The 18,579-nt window shown below is 36.6% G+C and overlaps 1 protein-coding gene across 2 annotated transcripts in view; it reads right to left on the reverse strand.

The window, feature by feature from the left end:
* KCNH7 (potassium voltage-gated channel subfamily H member 7) overlaps positions 1 to 18,579 on the reverse strand; it is a gene marked incomplete at both ends in the record, with an annotated part of 461,489 nt that overhangs the window by 141,969 nt on the left and 300,941 nt on the right. For both annotated transcript variants that reach the window (XM_079709750.1, XM_079709749.1), the window contains one exon: positions 3,271 to 3,426. In XM_079709750.1, coding sequence (XP_079565876.1) covers positions 3,271 to 3,426 — 156 coding nt within the window. The remainder of the gene's footprint in view (positions 1 to 3,270; positions 3,427 to 18,579) is intronic.

Below are 18,579 nucleotides of genomic sequence, written 5' to 3' on the forward strand. Positions count from 1 at the left end.
CTAAGAAAATAAAATAGAATAAAGAGAGAAAAAAAGACCAGAGGAAAGTGATGGATATGAAAGACAGGCAAAGAAGGTGCAGCATCCATATTATTTGAGTCCCTGAGGAAGACAAATAAACCAAAAGAAATAAAATAAATATTAAAAATTATAATTCAATAAAATTTCCTGAACTATAACATGAATTGAATGTACATATTGAAAGGGCCCACCATGTAGCCAGGAAAATTGACTTAGAACGTCAAATCCAGACATATGCAAGCAATAGTTTTGGACTTTAAAAGTCTGTCTTGGTTTGAAATAGGAGTATTAAAATCTACCATTATTAATTTATATCTGAAATTTTCTGGGACTTGGAAAATTAACAAAATTCCTTAGGGCAGACAAGTGGATTGGCATCAGATTCCTCATTAGCAACATTTGATGCAAGAAGAGTGGAACACTATCTACCAGGTTCACAGGGCAAAAAATGTGGGCCAAATATCTTATATCTACCCAGGCTGTCCTCCAAGTGTGAAGGCTATAGAAAAATAGTGTTGATTTACTCATGAACATTTACTGAAGAGGTGAACTTTATCCAAGAAGTTATGTTTGCGGAAACTTTGACAAAAAGACAAGTAGTGAGTATTGAATACATTTCACTAGAAATCTAAGGCCAAAACAAAAGTGAGAAGTATGTAAATTACATCCTCTAAGAAGTTAGAAGTATCACAACCAAACAAAATGGAAGGAGAAGGAAATATAAAATAAGGTCATTGAGTGCCTTGTTGGTAAAAACTGGGAGTGAAATGATATAATTTAAACTGAAAAACTGAATGGTAGAAGACTAAGCATACTTAGGAGTGCAAAGGCACTGATACTAGTTGAGTTGGATAATTTGAATAGTCCAGTCTCTGGAGAAAATAATTGTTAAAAAGTTACTCCACAAATAAGTACCAGGTTTAGATGATTTTACAGGGGAATTGTACTTAACTTTTAAAGTCCAGATCATTCCCAAACTATATAAATGGTTGTGTAGAACAGAAAATAGACAAGAAACTCCAAATTATTTTCCTAAGTAATTATAACATTGATAATAATACCTAACAAAATTGCATATACATATTCAAAAATTGGAGAGCAATTTCCCTGATGAGGATCAATGCAAAATCCTAAATTAATTTTAGATGAAAAGAATTCAGTATTACAAGATGAAATACATCATGTCCAAATGTGGTTCCTTCCAGGGATGTAAGAATAGTTCCATGTTAGTAACTCTATTAATAAAATTTACCATAAAAATAAGGAAACAGAATAGCACACTCATTTCCACAGATGCTAAAAAGGCAATTTACAAATTTCAACACCCATTCTTAATAAATACACGTCATTGGAAACTTCTATAAAATTATAAAACACATTCCACTCAACCACATGCCGTCATTTGAATTAATGAGAATCACTGGTGGCGTTCACATAAAATTCAGGAACAACTGATGTTCACTATCAGTTTCTTTTTAACGATATGTTGGAGGTAATAACCAGCACAATTAGACAAGAGAAAACTATTAGATGTATAAGAATTGGAAAGGAAAATGTAAAGTAATTTTTATTTGATATTATAGAACATTTGAAAACCTCAGAACAATGATTAAGCCACTGCAAACTAATAAAACTCACTAAGATAGACCATAAAATTAACATACTCAGAATAAATCAGTAGCCTTAAAAATTATTAGAAGATAATAATTAAAGAGAAGATCCTATTTATAATAGCAGCAACAACAAAACATGTTGAATGTCAAGTAGCAAAGTAAACAATAAGGAAAAATTTTAAACACTCTTGAAAGACACAAAAATTAGATTTATAAATGAAAATACATATACATATTCCTGTATAGAATGACTCAACATCATAAAAATGTTACTTTTCCTCCAATTAATTTATAAAATTAATCTGAATCCAATAAAAATACCATAGGGAATTTTTTTTATCCAGACAAGTTGTTTCTAATGTTCATGTGGAATATGCAACAAGAAATACCTTAAACCCTGAAAATTAATATTAAAGGGAGTATGTCATATAAGAGGTTAATTGTATATTCAAAACAGTGTGATTCTCAATGACACAGATCAAGAGAACAGAATAGAAAGACCAGAATATATTCATGCACGTAAGAAAGTTTAGTATGTGATAAAAGTGATATCTCAAATTACTGGTGAAAGACAGACTTTCTAATAAATGATGTTAGAACGACTGGAAAGCCATTGATAAAATGACAAATTAAATTTATAACGTGTACTATAAACCAAGCTAAACTTAAAATGGATTAGAGATCCTAAAAAATAAGTCTAGAAAAAAATATGAATTTATTTACAACCTTGAAATGGAGAAAGCTTTTCTAATTATGACTCAAAAATTCAGAATCAACAAAAGAAAAGGTTGATAAATTTCACCACATTACAAAAAAATAAAGGCTTCGTGTGACAAAAATCAGGAAAAAGATAAAAGACAATTTGCTGGGGAAGCGATTTGCCACTTATTCCACAATTTAAAAGAAAAAGACAAAAAAGTTGAAAATGTATACAAGTAATGGACAATTGACAGAAAAAGAAATGTCCATAGTGCTTAAATATGTGAACCTCACTCATAATAAGAGAAATGTAAACTAAACTAATTGAGGTATTGCTTCTCACTTATCATGACAAAAATCGAGAAGACTGACTCACTCTGTTAGCAAGGCTTTGGAGGAAAGATATAATACATTGCATTATACACATTGAACATACAATATTATATACAATGTATATACAATACATTGTATTATATTATATAATACATTGGTATTAGTGTAAAATGGCTCAAACATAAGGAGAGGAGTTTGGCAGTATCTAAAAAGATTACATATTCATTTACCCTTTGACCCAGGAATACCACTTATAGAACGTTACTCTGAAGATAATTTTGTCTAAGAATGTACATATACACATGAAAATACATATGCACAATTCATTCTGCCATTATTACAATAGCCAAAATTTGGAAACAACCTAAATGTTCATCAGTAGGGGACTGGTTAAATAAGTTTGGTATAACCAAGTCAAATGGCTTTGAAAGCAGCTGATCATTTCTGTTAGGCACTGATGGGTAATGTCAGCTATGGCTTTTGTATATACAAAATTATTTTACTTAAAATGCAAACATATTTTGAGAACTGAATCAAAATGAAGCATGTATTAAAATTACTACAGTAGCAGGGTATCAAGAGCATTATGTTGCCTTTTACTTACGGTTTACAGTTTTGACTGGTAATATTGTATTTAGCCTCTCTGGGGAAGCAGAATTTTCTTCATCTGTCACATATTCAAAATTAATGATGAACATCATAGCCACGCCCTCTTGGTTTTTCACTGGAATTATGTGAGTGTTACAAATGAAAGTAGAACCTAAGGAGATAAAAAAAAAATGAGAGTAAGGTCAAAAATATGCTTTCATTTTGCAGTGTCAGTAATATTAAAATTCTAACAAAGCCCTATAGAATTTTCTATCCTCAATGACCACTGAACTTCAATTAAAATTTGATTTTTTAATTTCATATTTTATTGCACATATATTTACATAAAAATGCACAAATTTCCCAGAAAGATTTTACAGGCAAATTCAAGTAGTACATTATGGAAAAACAGAATCAAATCTTATTTGCTTTTATACTCACCATTTTAATAATAATAAAAAACTTTCTTTAACTTTCTAGAAATAACTGCCAACCTTTTCTTATATATTTTAATTCTGAATCTATATAAAATATAGCTCTATAAATAATTAAGCTAACTCATTTTTTCTCATCCTGAAATAATCCCAAATTATTTCCTTTCTCTTCTTTAATTTCTTAGACATCAAATAAAAAATTACTGACTCTGTCTTAAACATGTCCTAATAATTCTTTCCTTTTTTGTGTAAAATTCACAATGCCCAAATCACAATGATTTTGTTTGGTTTGTATTCTGTTAGAAAATAAGAACAAAACTTTTGTCTATATTATTGTGTTAATTTGATCTTTTTAACCGGGAAGATGATATTCTTTTAAAAGCACAACTATAGGGCTAATAAGATACATTTTATTAGAATCTCCTGGAAATGAAATGAACAAAGGGATGACTCAGTTTACAACTAACCACTGCCATCCATCCTTGAACAGAAAACCCAAGATCCAAGATTTAGAGAAGACAGTCAAGAAGCTGACTTCTTTTAAATCAACTGACTTCTGACTGACTTCTTGGGTCTGACTTCTAAAGCTGAGTATTCCCCCAGAGCAGTTTCCTCACACATTGACCCTCTGAATATTTTCTTTAGTTGTGGTGATGGAAATCTCACAGGTTAGGGATTTATTTGGGTTCAAAAAATATTGTATTTTTTAAAATGCAAAAACTTCACGAAGAGTTCAATCATTTAGGCAATAGAGAGTATTTTTATTGCTTTCTCTCTCTCTCTCTCTTTTTTTTTTTTTCCTAAACAATTAGCTGGGACCCTTTTGCATCTTGAGGAGAAGGATGGTTCAATGTAGAGGCAGGATCAGGGTGGGAGAAAGATCTGTCTGGTGTGAAGCTCCGAAGGGAGATGTGCAAAAGTGAGAGTGTCACTGGCAAAGCCCATTGGGTCCCCAGGAAAAATAAGATGGAATCTAGGTGATTAGATAAGGTCTAACCTCTTCTTTTGTGCTTAGTCTAGCTTCACTTGCTCATAGGGTGCCTCGGGCAGTGGCCTTGCGCCCAGCACTTCAGACCAGAGTTCCTAGTACAAAATGGCTGCGCCCGACACCCCAACTCAGTGGGCCTCGTGCAGAGTCGCTGCGCCCCTGGTACCGCAATCTGGAGCCTAGAGGAGCCTTAGCCCCACCCCACTCACCAGAACTCCACCCCCCTTCCCCACGGTTGGAGACCCTATAAAGCAGCCCCGCCCACAGCCTTTGTGGGCAGGGTGGGCGGGCGTAGGCGGAGGGAGGGCGTGGGTGGAGGGAGAGCGTGGACTCTAGAGCAGGAGCTCACACCTCCTCTCCATGCTTTGATCAAAGAATAAACTTTCCTTTGCTTCTGAACCGCAGTCAGCCTTCTTCTATTGGCTCGAATGACATTGGGCAGGAGGACCCTCGTTGAGGGCCAACTCAGGAGGGTCGGTAATAAGGAGACCTCAAGAGGCTGGAGACGGGCATTGAGAGCTCCAACATCTACTGTGGATGCTAGTATTCCGAAATGGTGTTCCATGTATGCTCTCACTATTAAAAACTAGGAGAAAACTCTTTCCTTTCTTCTCATCCCTGTGAATTGGCTCCTGCTGCCAGAGCTGAGAACAAAGGCTACTGCTAATATTGCTATAGATTGAGACACCACAGGTCGAAGGGCTTTTGAGGGTGGCCCTGGAGATCTAATTATTATTTATGAAATTGTTTCTATGGGTTAATGTGTTCCAATTTCCAAGAAACTGATTTACAAATACACTTTTAGAACATATACTCTCTGTAAGTTGGGGATGCCTATGTGCTAGTTTTGATTCAGATTTTCAAATGTGGATAAGCCTCCCCAGTTTGAAATGCAGACGACCTTATTCATAATTAATTTCATTTTTTTCTATAGATATGGCCATAGTTTTGCAGCTGTTTGAAAGTACGTTTTAAGAAAGACGTGCTGCACCTTCACAGTCTTCAGCTACATTTTCAATTCATTTAATAAAATAGTTAGCTAGAGCAGTTGTCATAGTTTCCATGGTAACAAACAGGATGACTTTAGTAAACAGAAAATAAGCAATTTAGGGCTGTTCCATTAGCACTAAAAATAGAATTGCTTCAGGCCAGGCATCACAATACAAAATGATTAAACAGAGAGTCTGAGGAGATGCTAGAAATAGCCATTATGTATTTTGCTAATGAACCAACATACATATTGATTTTACCACTTAAAATGACATTTCCTGGATCATTTAGAATATCATTGTGAATTCACAGATTTGTTACTGCACAGTTTCAAATCTTTCAACATTTGAGGTTTACTGCTGATTGTACAATAAAACATAAAGCACAGATTTTTGAGAGATCAATAAATAAAAGATGTAGGGATAGAGATCTAATAGGTTTGTAATAGGACAGAGTAATTTTGCTTTCAGTAATAAGGGAAAAAAATCCTGTCTTTCAATACTAATGCTTGTACATTTACTGTCCAGTGCAAAAAATCATACAATTATAGTGCTTTATAAAAAAGTTTGGCCATATGCATTGGTTCCATAAACATATTGAGTAAGTGTAATTAATCTAGGATTACTGCCCACTATCATTGTTCCCTGCATGTTTCTATTGAGTAATATATCTCCTTTAAAGTCAACTGAAGACTCACATTTACATTTTTTTCTCTTTTAGTTTTGGAATTTAATGTCTCCATCAATCTTGCATAGACTCCTGGAAAGCAGATACTGAAAGGAGATATATGGAATTTATAAGAGGAGAAGAATCAAATACATTTTACAGTGCAAAAACAGTTTAGTTTGCATAATGCTACAAACTCCAAGTTCTGTGAAGATACTACTTTTGTAAAGTAACATTACTCTAAAAAGTCATTACTGTGTGTTCCTAAATATTTTTCTTGATTGCAACAGTGGGAGCAAGAGAAATGGAAGCATAACCCAGCAAATACTAATCTAGCAATGAAGACAAAAATAGACACTTTCAATAATGTATAAATAAGAGAACTAAAAAAAAAAAATCTGGAAATAAAAAGTTCAGGCCTTGGTGAAATAAATGTTGTATTCAAATGAAATTAATAATGCTTTTTTTTAAGAAGCAGGTAATTTACAATAACATTATCCAATGATTTTAAAATTATACATGCAATTATACTAATATTAGTTAGACTCAGGTTCATTTCCATGTTTTGTCTCCTGAGTGAAAACACTGTCAAAGTGGGAAAGGCTGCTTAGAAGGAACAGTGCTAATTTTTTTTTTTTTTTTTTTTTGCAGTACGCGGGCCTCTCACTGTTGTGGCCTCTCCCGTTGCAGAGCACAGGCTCCGGACGCGCAGGGTCAGCGGCCATGGCTCACGGGCCCAACCGCTCCGCGGCATGTGGGATCTTCCCGGACCGGAGCACGAACCCGTGTCCCCTGCACCGGCAAGCGGACTCTCAACCACTGCGCCACCAGGGAAGCCCCAGTGCTAATTTTAATAAAATGTTTAGAATGTTAATTTTTAACTGTAGCCACACAGCAAGCAAACTCGTGGTAATCTGAATAGTTACTCCTTTATTAATTAACTCCTAGGGGCATTTTTAAATAAAATACCAAGACTCTTCCTTCTGAGATGCTTGAAAGATGTTTTATTCTACTGTTTGTACTCACGGGGTATCCTTACCCTGAAATCAAAAAATGTCTACTGAGTGCCTAATATTGGGTCAGGCACTGGTCTGAGTTCTCAGATGGTAAAGAGAAGAACAGCAGTGAGAAAACAAATCAAGGTCTTGAACTTGTAAAACTTATATCCTACTGGGGGAGACATAATTAATAAACACATATATCAAGTAAAAATAAGTACAATGATGAAGAAGAATGCAGAACAAGGTGGTAGATGATGACAGTGGTAAGGGAATGCTTCTCCTGCAGAATGACATGTAAGCAAAGACATTTAGGAAATGGGGAGGTGGGCTATGTGGCTCTGCCAGTGCAAAATCCTTTAGGTGGAAGCATGGCTATGAGCTCAAGGAACAGTATGGAAGCCAGCGTGGCGGTTGTGGTGTAGGATGCGCTTGGACAGTAGGTAAAGTTAAAGGGGAAGTAGGGAGCCGCACCTTGTAGATTGTGGGGAAAGGATAAAGGGTAGGAGGTTGAAGCTGGCTTCCCATTGCCTCTGACCTGAAGCTGGCTGGGAACTGTAATTTTAGAAGTGAGACCGTTTGCGTAACAGAAAGTAACCAGAAGGCTTTATTATCCGGGAGTGACCTAATAAGGGAAGGATCTGCCAAACATCATCCAAAGTCAGTGGGGAGTTACTCTGGGGAATAAAGTTTAACGGGATGATGAAAAATAGAAGTTAGCTGCATTTTGTTCATAGTCCGAGCTTTGCACTGTTCAGTAGAACTCATACGGGTGTAAAGCTCTTAGAACAGTACCTGACATGGAGCAAAACTCAACAACGTGAGCTATTACTTTTGCCTCTTCTTGGAGGGTCTCCAGAGGGGCAAGTTAACTCTCAAGTTTATGTAATTTCCTCCAAGCTTTTACCATTCTTGGAACCACAAGCTACACTGTTTGCTTGTATTTCTGGGCACCGAGTGGAGATTATTCTTCTCTGAGCTGATAGGTTTAGTGAATGCCTCAGAGTTTTAAATTCCTTTCTTTTTAGTAGATTGGGGGGGGGGTGCTCTTTGAAGATTAAAAAAATACCATTGGAGACCTGTCCTAGAAGAAAAACTAAACATAGCAACCTTGGGATACAAAGGCCTTATCAAAAAGGAAGCATTGTTTTTTAAATTGAAGAGCCTATTAGAAAAGCAAAAAAGGACTGTTATATCTCTTAGAAGGAGAAAGCTACCCAGTCACAAATGACTTAAGATATAGCCAAGTGGAGACACAAGAGAGAAACAAGACAAATTTGTACTTGACTTTTCAGAATGTAATGTTTCCTTTTATTTCATTTTTTTCAGAACCTCTTCCATCTTCTGCTCTCTCCAAGCCTCCAAGATGAAATATTATAAACCTCTTCCTATCAATGAGATGCATCATTAGATATATTAATTTCTCATAGAACTATTGATGACATAATGGATTACCACTTTCTGGATAATTTTTTTAAGGGGAGTAGTGAAAAACAACAGTTATCACAAGATGAGCTCTAATGTGGCTTCTATATAGAAGAAATATTTTGGTTGTGTGGATAAGACCTTTCAGATATCCCTCAGTTCACACCATATAAGTCATTGCTTGCTGATATCTATATCACTTTTGGACAATTTATGACCTAAAGAATGGGAGAGGACCATCATGGAATCCTGGAACAAGACTCACTCCCAATGTGACTATAAGATAAGGCCTACAAGGAGGTAATTAAGGCTAAATGAGGACATAAGGCTGGGGCCCTAATCTAATAGGACTAGCATTCTTATAAGAAGAAGAAAAGATATCAGGAGTCTGCACACACAGAAGAAAGGCCATGTGAGGACCCAGTGAGAAGGCAGCCATCTGCAAGCCAAGAAGAGAGTTCCTACCAGAAACTAATGCTGCTAGCACCTTGACCTTGGACTTTGTGCCTCCAGAACTGTGAGAAAATAATTTTCTGTTATTTAAGCCACTCAGTCTGTGGTACTTTGTTATGGCAGCCTGAGCTGACTAAGATGCCCTGAGGTGGAGCTTGTCAGGGCAGGCAGCCAGTGTTGCTAAAACAGATTAAGCTGAGAGGAAAATGGTAAGAGATCCAGGTCAGAGAGATAACAGAGCAGGGGAGTGGGGTGGGAGTGGAGGGTGGCTGAGGAATCAGTGCTTTGTGGGCATTGCAATGACTTGGGCTAACAATGTGAAGCTGTTGGATGAATTGAGAAAGGGAAGTGGTAGGCTCTGGCTGCTGGAAAGACATGGACACATGAAACATTTTTTGTTAGTTTGTCAAGTAACTTGGTTTACACAGATTAATTTGTATACTAGAGCACAGAGTGTGAACTGGGAAGTGATGGACAAGGCTTGAGCTATAGGAGGTCATGTCCCGATGGCCTTCTATGTTCTTGAAATTCAGCTTTTGGTCTTGGGGATGCAGTGATTGTTTTAAGCATGAGAGTATCTTCAGAGGAAGTATTTTAGTGTACAGACTGAGGACATGGCTCTTTTAGGTCCTAGTGATGTGTTAGAGAAGTAATTTCAAAAGGTAGAGGAGCTATATGAAGAGACAGAAGGCACATTTAGAAAGACTATTAATAACTCATACAATATCATATCAACAAGAATAAATGGAATAGGTAATTCCAATGAGCCCATATAGTCTGTTTGGCCTTGTGGATTGGGTCAAACTTGACTGCTTGTGGGAGGCAAGTCTTCTAATATTCGACCATTCTGTTACTTTACCAGTCACCTGCTTAAACCTAAAGGAGTCTAGTGAGAGCACAAGAGGAGGAACTATGTGAGCTAACAAAACACTTTATACAAAAAACATTATTAACAAAAGAACTGAGCTGTGCCTCTGACAACGTGTTAGGTCTAAAGAAACAAGCTAAACATAATAGTCACCAACATACATAGATTTAACGTAACAATCACCAACATGATTAAGTTGCACAACTGTGAACGTATTTAGATAGTTAGGTACCTGATGGAGTAACATGGGACTAGAAGTACCCTTTCCAAATTTCCAGGAGAGATTATATATATGCCTTTTATTTGCAAAATGACGAACTAGCCTAATTTACACAAGCCTGGCTGTCACGCTCATACCCTGTGCGATAGTATTAGCACTGAAATGTCAACAGCATGAATTATTTATTTTTAATTATGTCTTATTTAAAACAATTTTAAACATTCAGAAAGTGTTGAGGCAGTGTCAGTGAGTAGTACATTCCTTGGATATGTAGCTCTGTGTAGTCCCTGGAATTGGACAGACATGGCTCTGCTATTATTTGCTGAGTAAACTTGGGCAGGTTACTTAATCTCTCCAAGACTTAGATTCCTCATCTGAAAAGTGAGGAAAGGAAGAGAGAGCACCCCAATTCACAGTATTGTTGGAAAGGTGAAATTAGGCAATACATTGAAAGTACTTAGCATGGAGTCTGGTATGTAGAAAGTGAGCAATAAACAAGTTTTATTGTTATTAAATGAAGTAGGAAAACCACTTTCTCACCATTGAAATGGTGGTTCAATTTCCTTCAAAGGTTTGATGATGAAATTGAGTCATTCAGCTCTTAAGGAACTTCAGAGATAAATCCATCAGATTAATCCCCTTGTCTTCAGAGGAGAAAGTACATCAAACAGCAATTTGAACAGAATGAGAGCTTAGTAGATGGAAGATTCTTTTATCTTCTAGTGTCTTAAAATGTGTCTCCTTAACTTTGTAGTGACAAGGCCCTTAGTTTGATTCCCATATTTTTCCTGTCCCTGTGGACTGTCCTATTGCCTGTAAAAAGTATACTATATACCAGGTAACTTTTGTGATAACAGAACTGTCTCTTTTGGCAAGCTCCATAGTGCGAAGAATTTGGTATATAGTAGAAATGTGTGAAGCAATCTTTATTTCTGGATTTGCTTGAGAAGTACCATGATCAGTATTTGAAGGCACATTTTAGAAAGAAAGGTAATAATAATAGCTAACGTCTATTGGGTGCCAGCCACTGTTCTAATGGTTTTATGTGCCTTAATACATTTGCACCTTCACAAAAGCTTGATGATGGTACCATTATCATTCCTATTTGCAGATGAAAAGTAAGCCATGTACAGTCTCTCCTTGTCCTTGATTTTGGGGCATTTCTTCCCCTTTCCATGACTGGGTAGAATACTTGGTTCCAATTCCTTCTTTATGCCAAGACCCTGAGTTCTATGATTTTTAAATCAGCTAAGTTCTAAGAGGTTTTTATCTTTTATAAGCAATGGCCTGAGAACTAAAATTCTTCCCACTTCTTTCTCTCAGTCTTGCATGGTCCTCCTGGCTTAGGCAGAATTCCCTTCTGCTACCTGGGAGGCAGGAAGGCATCATCTATCTGTCCAGGCTTGCCCAGCCCCACATTCCATTTGAATCCATCCAGTCATACACTGCCCCATGACCACTTTCCATCTCTCCTTCTTTTTATCAGCTCTGGGCTTTCTAAGAATAAAGGTGCTCCACTCTGCTCCCTCAGTCCCTATATACTATCTTTACTACTACTATTAACAACTATATAATTAAATCATGGCTATTTTCTGAATGTCTTCTATGTGTCACATGTTTCTCATGAGAAAACTTTATTTCAAAGGAGTTTCTCAAGTAAGTAGTAGAACCAGGCTTTGAACTCAGACCTTTCCAGTTTTCACTCTTTCTCTTACATCAGTGTTTCCCAAAAAGTGAGATGTTAATTGATGCTACTGGAAAGGTCTTTCTGTTAATGATCCAGTTTGGGAAATGTTCTCCTCTAGAAGATGCTCAATGCACATCATTGTATTAGAGGTTTTGAGAAGTTTTGTAAAAACAAGTATATATTTACTTTGTTTAATGCAACACTTCCCAAATCAACTTGACTCTGAAATACTATTTTAGAGAAATTTGCAATAACATCCAGCTCCTTGGAATGCCATTGGAAAACAGTGAATTGGGTTAGCTCCCTCCCTGCTTTAAAGTCATCCTTCTGAGAGGGAGGGAAATAAATATCATAGGTCACCTAGATGCTTAAGTGACAGGGAACAAGGGGCTGAAGCAGGAAGGGAAAGAGAATGACAAAGGCCAGTGTTGCCTATGCAATACATTTTTCTTGGTGTTGATCCTGATCTAAGCTCTCAGAAATCCAACTAAAATAGCATTGGCATATTTGATCACATATTTTGCAGCAATGGTTTTCCCATAAGCTAGAAGGTTACCACTAAATGAAATATGATAGAGCACTTCACAGACTAGGTCCAGTTCATATTTTTGACAGAGATCAGGTTTTAAAGCACAGAAGCCCTCATTCAATATCCATTACTATTCTGCATCAGATATTGCATGAGAAAACTCTGACATCTGCAAGGAAATATTTTCACTCTGTTTTCTCAGGAAGTCTTTCCTCTTCATTTTCAAAATGTGAACATATGTGAACTTACAATTATTTGCTGACTCTCACTCCTTTCCACTGACACTTCCTCTATTAATATTAATGTTCAGGTGTTAGGTTCTCATCATACTTGTAAATTTGATTTTTGAAAAAAGCAAGTTTAATTGTCTTTCTAGACTTGATAAACCACTAAGAAATTATTTGGGAATTGAAAGAAGGAAGAAAAACTCTTACACCTTGTCTGACTCATAAATTAGACTGTCTCTGTAGATGTACTATTATGATTACCCACTTCCTAGCCCTGGTTCCCATTTAATTTTTGAGATTTTTGGATTGAATTAGTGTATTGGGACATATAAGTGTTAGAACAAGCTGAGGCTGATTTACAGGCAAACCAAGTCTACGTTTGTAATCAGGAACTTTTGGTGCATGTTTATGACAATTTTTTAATGCTTTGTGGTTTTTACAACAAGTAAATGTTTGTTATTTGGTTCAAAATGTTTTTCATGACATACTCATGTTACCAAGCCTCTATTATACCTCAAACAAGTCCATCCCACCAAACTGCCATTTACCCAGTAAAACTGCATTAACACTGAACCAACTGGACTGACTCAACAAAAGAGCAAATCTGCACATCACCCTGGTATGTACACACTACGGTCAAGGTCAAACACAAGTAGAATCCTGAGGCCAGGCACCACCACGCGGATGTCGTTGCTGATGAAGGCTGTGCACGGCCATATGCCTGGTGTGCTGTGTGCATGGTGTATTCTAGGTTGTTGGTTTGCTCTCACTGTTTTTGCACAGAACTTGATGGGGTTAAAATTAGGCTCTGTAGGCCTGTCTGGGACAAAAGTGTTAGAAGCAGAAAAAGGTGAAATTGAAGATATTTCTCTAGGTAACTTAACCCTCCTCTCTTTTCACAAAATTTCCTATCCTGTTTGACCATTATAACTTGGGATTTTCATTTTTATTTTTTAAATGCCTAGGCTATTTTTACAAAATAGCAGAAGGAGCAGAAAGGATGTCCTTTTCCTGGAAGCTAGTGAAAGTAGGGCTTTTTCTCCCATTGGCAGCGTTAGTGGGGAACGCCTGGGCTTTGACACCAGGCTTTGGAGCATGTGGCTACTACAGACATTCTCTATTCCCGAAGGCTGCCAGAGGCATGGACCTGCAGCAGACGCCTTATGGAGGGATTGTTTTGCAGTGGTTCATCTTGCCCTGCATATATTTTTCCAGAAAGAGTGGCACAGCTACACAGAGAGATGTTCTATTTAAAATTCACCCAGACCACACTTCTTGTTGCTTTTGTGTTTTACCCATACCAGGATTCACGACCAAGCCTAGTGCCTTTTCAAGGTAGCAGAGTAGTGACTGCCATGGTCCAGCTACACACTGAGACCATAGAGAAAGGTGTGGGGTGGGATGATCTGATTGATGCACACAGCAACATGTTAATCTGAAGGGCAAGATGTACTTTCTGTATCCATGAGAGAATGTATAGTGTAATGGTTAAGCATAAAGCCTCTGCACCAGATTGTCAGGGGCTAATTCCTGGATCTGCCACTTGGCAGTGTTTGATGTTAGAATAAGTTACTTAAATGCTCTGAGACTCAGTTTTTTCCTATCTGTAATATCAGGATGATGATGTTACCCATTTCATGGAGTTATTGTGAGGATGAAATGAGCCAACATCTGCAAAAGTTTAAAACCTTGCCTTGTATATTGAAAGAAGTGTCTCTTATCATAAAGAGATGACCAAAGCATAATTTTGAGTTCTGTAGCCAATAAGATGGACCAATCATATCTTTAAGTTGGGGAGGGGGACAAAATGTGCTTGTAATATACCCATTTCCCTTGTGAGCATCTAACTGCCTATGCACACTCCGCATTTCCAGTCCTATTGGCCTCTAACTTTATAATTCCCTCCCCAGACCTTGCCTCTGATGTGCCCTTAGCCCTAACCTTCTCCCATCTTATCTTTTATGAAAATTTACCAGTACATATATTTAACCAAAGGTCTTCCCTAAGCACTTGCTGACAGAGATACCTGGGGCTTAATTTTCAGATAAATCTCAGCTCTGGTATTTGAAATTTTTTGCAGATAAAGCCTCTGTTCTTTGGTTTTACCCATGACTAGAAATATGCTGGACATGTGCACCGGGAGGAGGCTGAGGTCTGTGAAGCCAACCACATGCTCCTGCCTTGTACCTCCAATGGGTTTTATTTTTTTTTTAATGAATGAAAATATGTAATATTAATAGTTATTATTTACTGGTGCAGATGGCTGATATTTTCCCCTAGATTCCTCACTTTATGGAAGAGTTAGAAAAGAACATTTCTAAAACCAGAGGACAAAAGGGGTTAATGTTACTTTAAAATTACATTCTCTCTATATATAAATATATATTAAAATACCAAGGTTTTTCTCTGGATGCAAAGATGTTCATTCTTTTAAAAATGTCTAAAAAAAAAGGAAAAAAAGTCCCCTTTCCTCCCCTCATGTCAACTTTTGTGCTCCAGAAAATCTTCTATTCCATAAGTCTGATCGTAAAAACTTCAAGTATTAAAGTAATTTGTACATGTAGAGAGAAAAATGACTTTTTCAAAATATACAGGGGCAGCTGCCAAATTGATGTATTATATATTGTGGTTCTGTTTCTTGAAAGAATTTTTTTCGTTATTTTTATATCTAACAAAGGAAAAAATGAAAAAGAGGGTAAGAAACGATTCCAGTGGGATGATTTTAACATGCAAAATGCCCCTGGGGTTTCTTCTTTGCTTGCTTTCTTCCACCTTACCCTGCCCACCCACCTCTGCCAACACACACACACACACACACATACACACACACACACACTTTGTGTAAAACTTGAAAATAGAAAGCAAAAACCCTCAACTTGTAAATCATGTGACTAAAGTTATTACTTATAAATATGAACATTGGATCACTGTATAGACTGTTAAATTTGATTTCTTACTACCTATTGTTAAATAAACTGTGTGAGACAGGAAAAAAAAAAAGCCGGAGTTAATTCCATCAGCTGAAGGTTAAGCCTTTAGCTTCTCTAAATAGGAACCTCCTAATGTCAATGACTCTTTCTTTTTGCCTGATGACTTTGAAGTTGATCAGTGATTCTGTATGTCAACATGTTACCTCTCTTAGTTACTCTAAACCCACTTGATAGGAACTTCCTGGTGATAAGGTTCTATATCAGAGAAGCTTCTCTAAAGATGGAAATTTCAGGCACTATGGTGAGCCAATGGTAGAGATGTTTTGATGGCAATGGAGACTTTTATCACCCCTCAAATGTTAAAGAAGAACTGAAAAAAATATTAGATAGAATACACTGGTGAGATTTCAGTAGACATTATAAAACCACTAGCAAGGTTGATCTATGATGTATTACATTTGAGAAGAAAGAGATTCAGACTTTTAAGATGAAAAGACTTTATTTTTTAGATACTTTTCCTTTACTGTCATTGTAAATTTCTAGAGACAAAGAAAACAGACAATATTATTACAATTAATGCTAACAAGAACAGGAAAGGAATCAACATTGAGTCATCTAGTAACATCACTGGAAAGCACATTAAGAAGGCCCTATTCCAAAATTTTGATTGACAGGAAGAGATTGGATTGATGCCATTAATGTTCTTTAAAATGCTGCTCCTTCTAAGAACTGCACCTGAGAAGCAATTATGTATTTCAAAGTGTCTTCGTGTGGACTTTATGGAAAGCTTCCCAGAGAGGTGACAACAAGTTGCATCTTAATTAAGAATGCGTTAAGTATTTCCAAGCTCATCTCAGAAGCCATGGTGATAGGGAATGCTTGACAAAATATATGGACAGTGAATGGTATTTGAGAGCCCAGTTGGAGGGAGAAAAATTGAACAATGGCATATGCTGCTCCTAAGCCACATCCTCTCTAGCAAGGCATTGAGATTGGGGTGTAAGCATTGTTGGTGTTTCTGCTGGATTTCTTCAGTTTCCCTTCCAGGCTCACTCTGCATCCTTCTTTTCCTGCTCAGAATGAAGAGAAGATGCTGAAAGGACTCCGTTATCCTCTGAATTCCAGTTGGGTTTTAGCCAGTGGGGATTTCCGGTAGGAAATTGAAGGAAGGGAGGAAAGTGATGGAGTATTTATTCCCTACTGTCTAGTCCTACTGGGTTGCAGAGGGTTGGATGCATCCATCACTAAATTTCAGTTTCTGGCAGCAACCCTCATATAGCCCTGTCTCAGGGTTCCAGTGATTATCACTCCCTCTGCTTGCCTCTTCGAATGGCTCTCCACAGTTATTCATCCTGGAACACTGCACCATTCCTTATTGCACTTTTATATATTATTCTTTTATTAACTCTCTTCAAATTACTCGATTTGAGCATTCAAAACATATTTGAATATTGATTCATACAAGATAAAAATACTACAAAACAAGGGAAGTAAGTGGAAACTTGGTAAGCAGACATTCCATATTTAAGGAATAAAGGTGTAGCAAAATACTGGGACAATGAGAATAAAGCATATATGTTAAACAAGACAAAGAGAACCAAAAAAATTAAGCCAGATAATAGTAATAAGGCAGCACATTTGTCCCCATATAGATTGGCAGAAATCGTAACCATGACAAAATGTGGGTGTCAGGTATTTGGATATGATAAATGACTTTTCGAGATAAAATTCCTTTAGAATTTCAAGGAGGGTGAAATGTAATAGATTTAGCTCTGAGCAGTGGTCAGAAGAGTGGTAATTATTAAGTGGTAATAGTATGATCAATTTCAACATTTTAATAAAAGTGAGGGGAACCGAAAATATCCATTGGAAGGAGGGTGCCTAATGATAGAAAATAAAACAAAGAAACAGCCAAGCTGACAGAATATTTAAAACATTTTTACAAAACTACTCATTAATATCCCAGGGGAAACCTTTACATCATTTAAAAGCACCACAATGTATTTCGAAGAAAGTAACTCGACCACAAGTCCTGCATGATTAAGTGATAAAACTACACACTTCAAGGAAGAAAAAAAAATTAAGACTTTTTTCCGAAGTGAAGAAATTGTGAAAAAGAACCAGGGAACCTAGTAAGAGTCAAATGTCAAGTGTAAAAATTAAGCAAAAAATAATTTGAGGGATACTTGCAAATAATTTCTAAGCGATTAATTAAGTTAACTAAGTTACTGGATGATTAAAAAAACAAAGGCAATGAACTGGGGAGCAAATTTGATCCCTGAAGTTCTACTCACTGTAGAAAAGGAAACTCAGCTCTGTAGAAAAGGAAACTCAGCTAAGAATTCTATTAGACATGGAGTAGTTCTAGAATCACATTATATAAGTAGAATGCATTAAATGTGTTGTACAAAAACAATATAAATAAATCACCTCCCATTCTCAATATTTAAAGTACTCAAGGTGTGGTGCTGGCACCCAAAGAGTGTAACTTATTATTTTGATGATGAATGTGCTGGTCAGTGTGATTCCCATGATAAGCATTTTAAGAGGGATGAACAAATTAGAGCTCTTCCAAACCAGGCAAGGTGTTGGCAATGGTAATAAATTGTAGAATACTGTAACCCTGTTGAGAATAATGTGTTGGTGGAACGGTAACATTTTTCTGTAAGGCAAAATCTGGTCTATTTGATCTATTGCAGATTTTTGAGTTTAAATAAAAACCAAGCAGAACAAAAATGAAAAGATAAATAAAATGAAGGAAAAGGAGAGAAACTGTTAGCTGGCTACTCTGAAACTAGCATTGTGGTAAGAATTTTAACACACTCATTAAATACTGACAGTGCCCCAGAGGTGGGAATTACTGCCTCCATCTTATAGAGGAAAACAGACTGAAAGTGTTCCATAACTACA

Source organism: Hyperoodon ampullatus (genome assembly GCF_949752795.1).
Source record: "Hyperoodon ampullatus genome assembly, chromosome: 8".
Lineage (NCBI taxonomy): Eukaryota > Metazoa > Chordata > Mammalia > Artiodactyla > Ziphiidae > Hyperoodon > Hyperoodon ampullatus.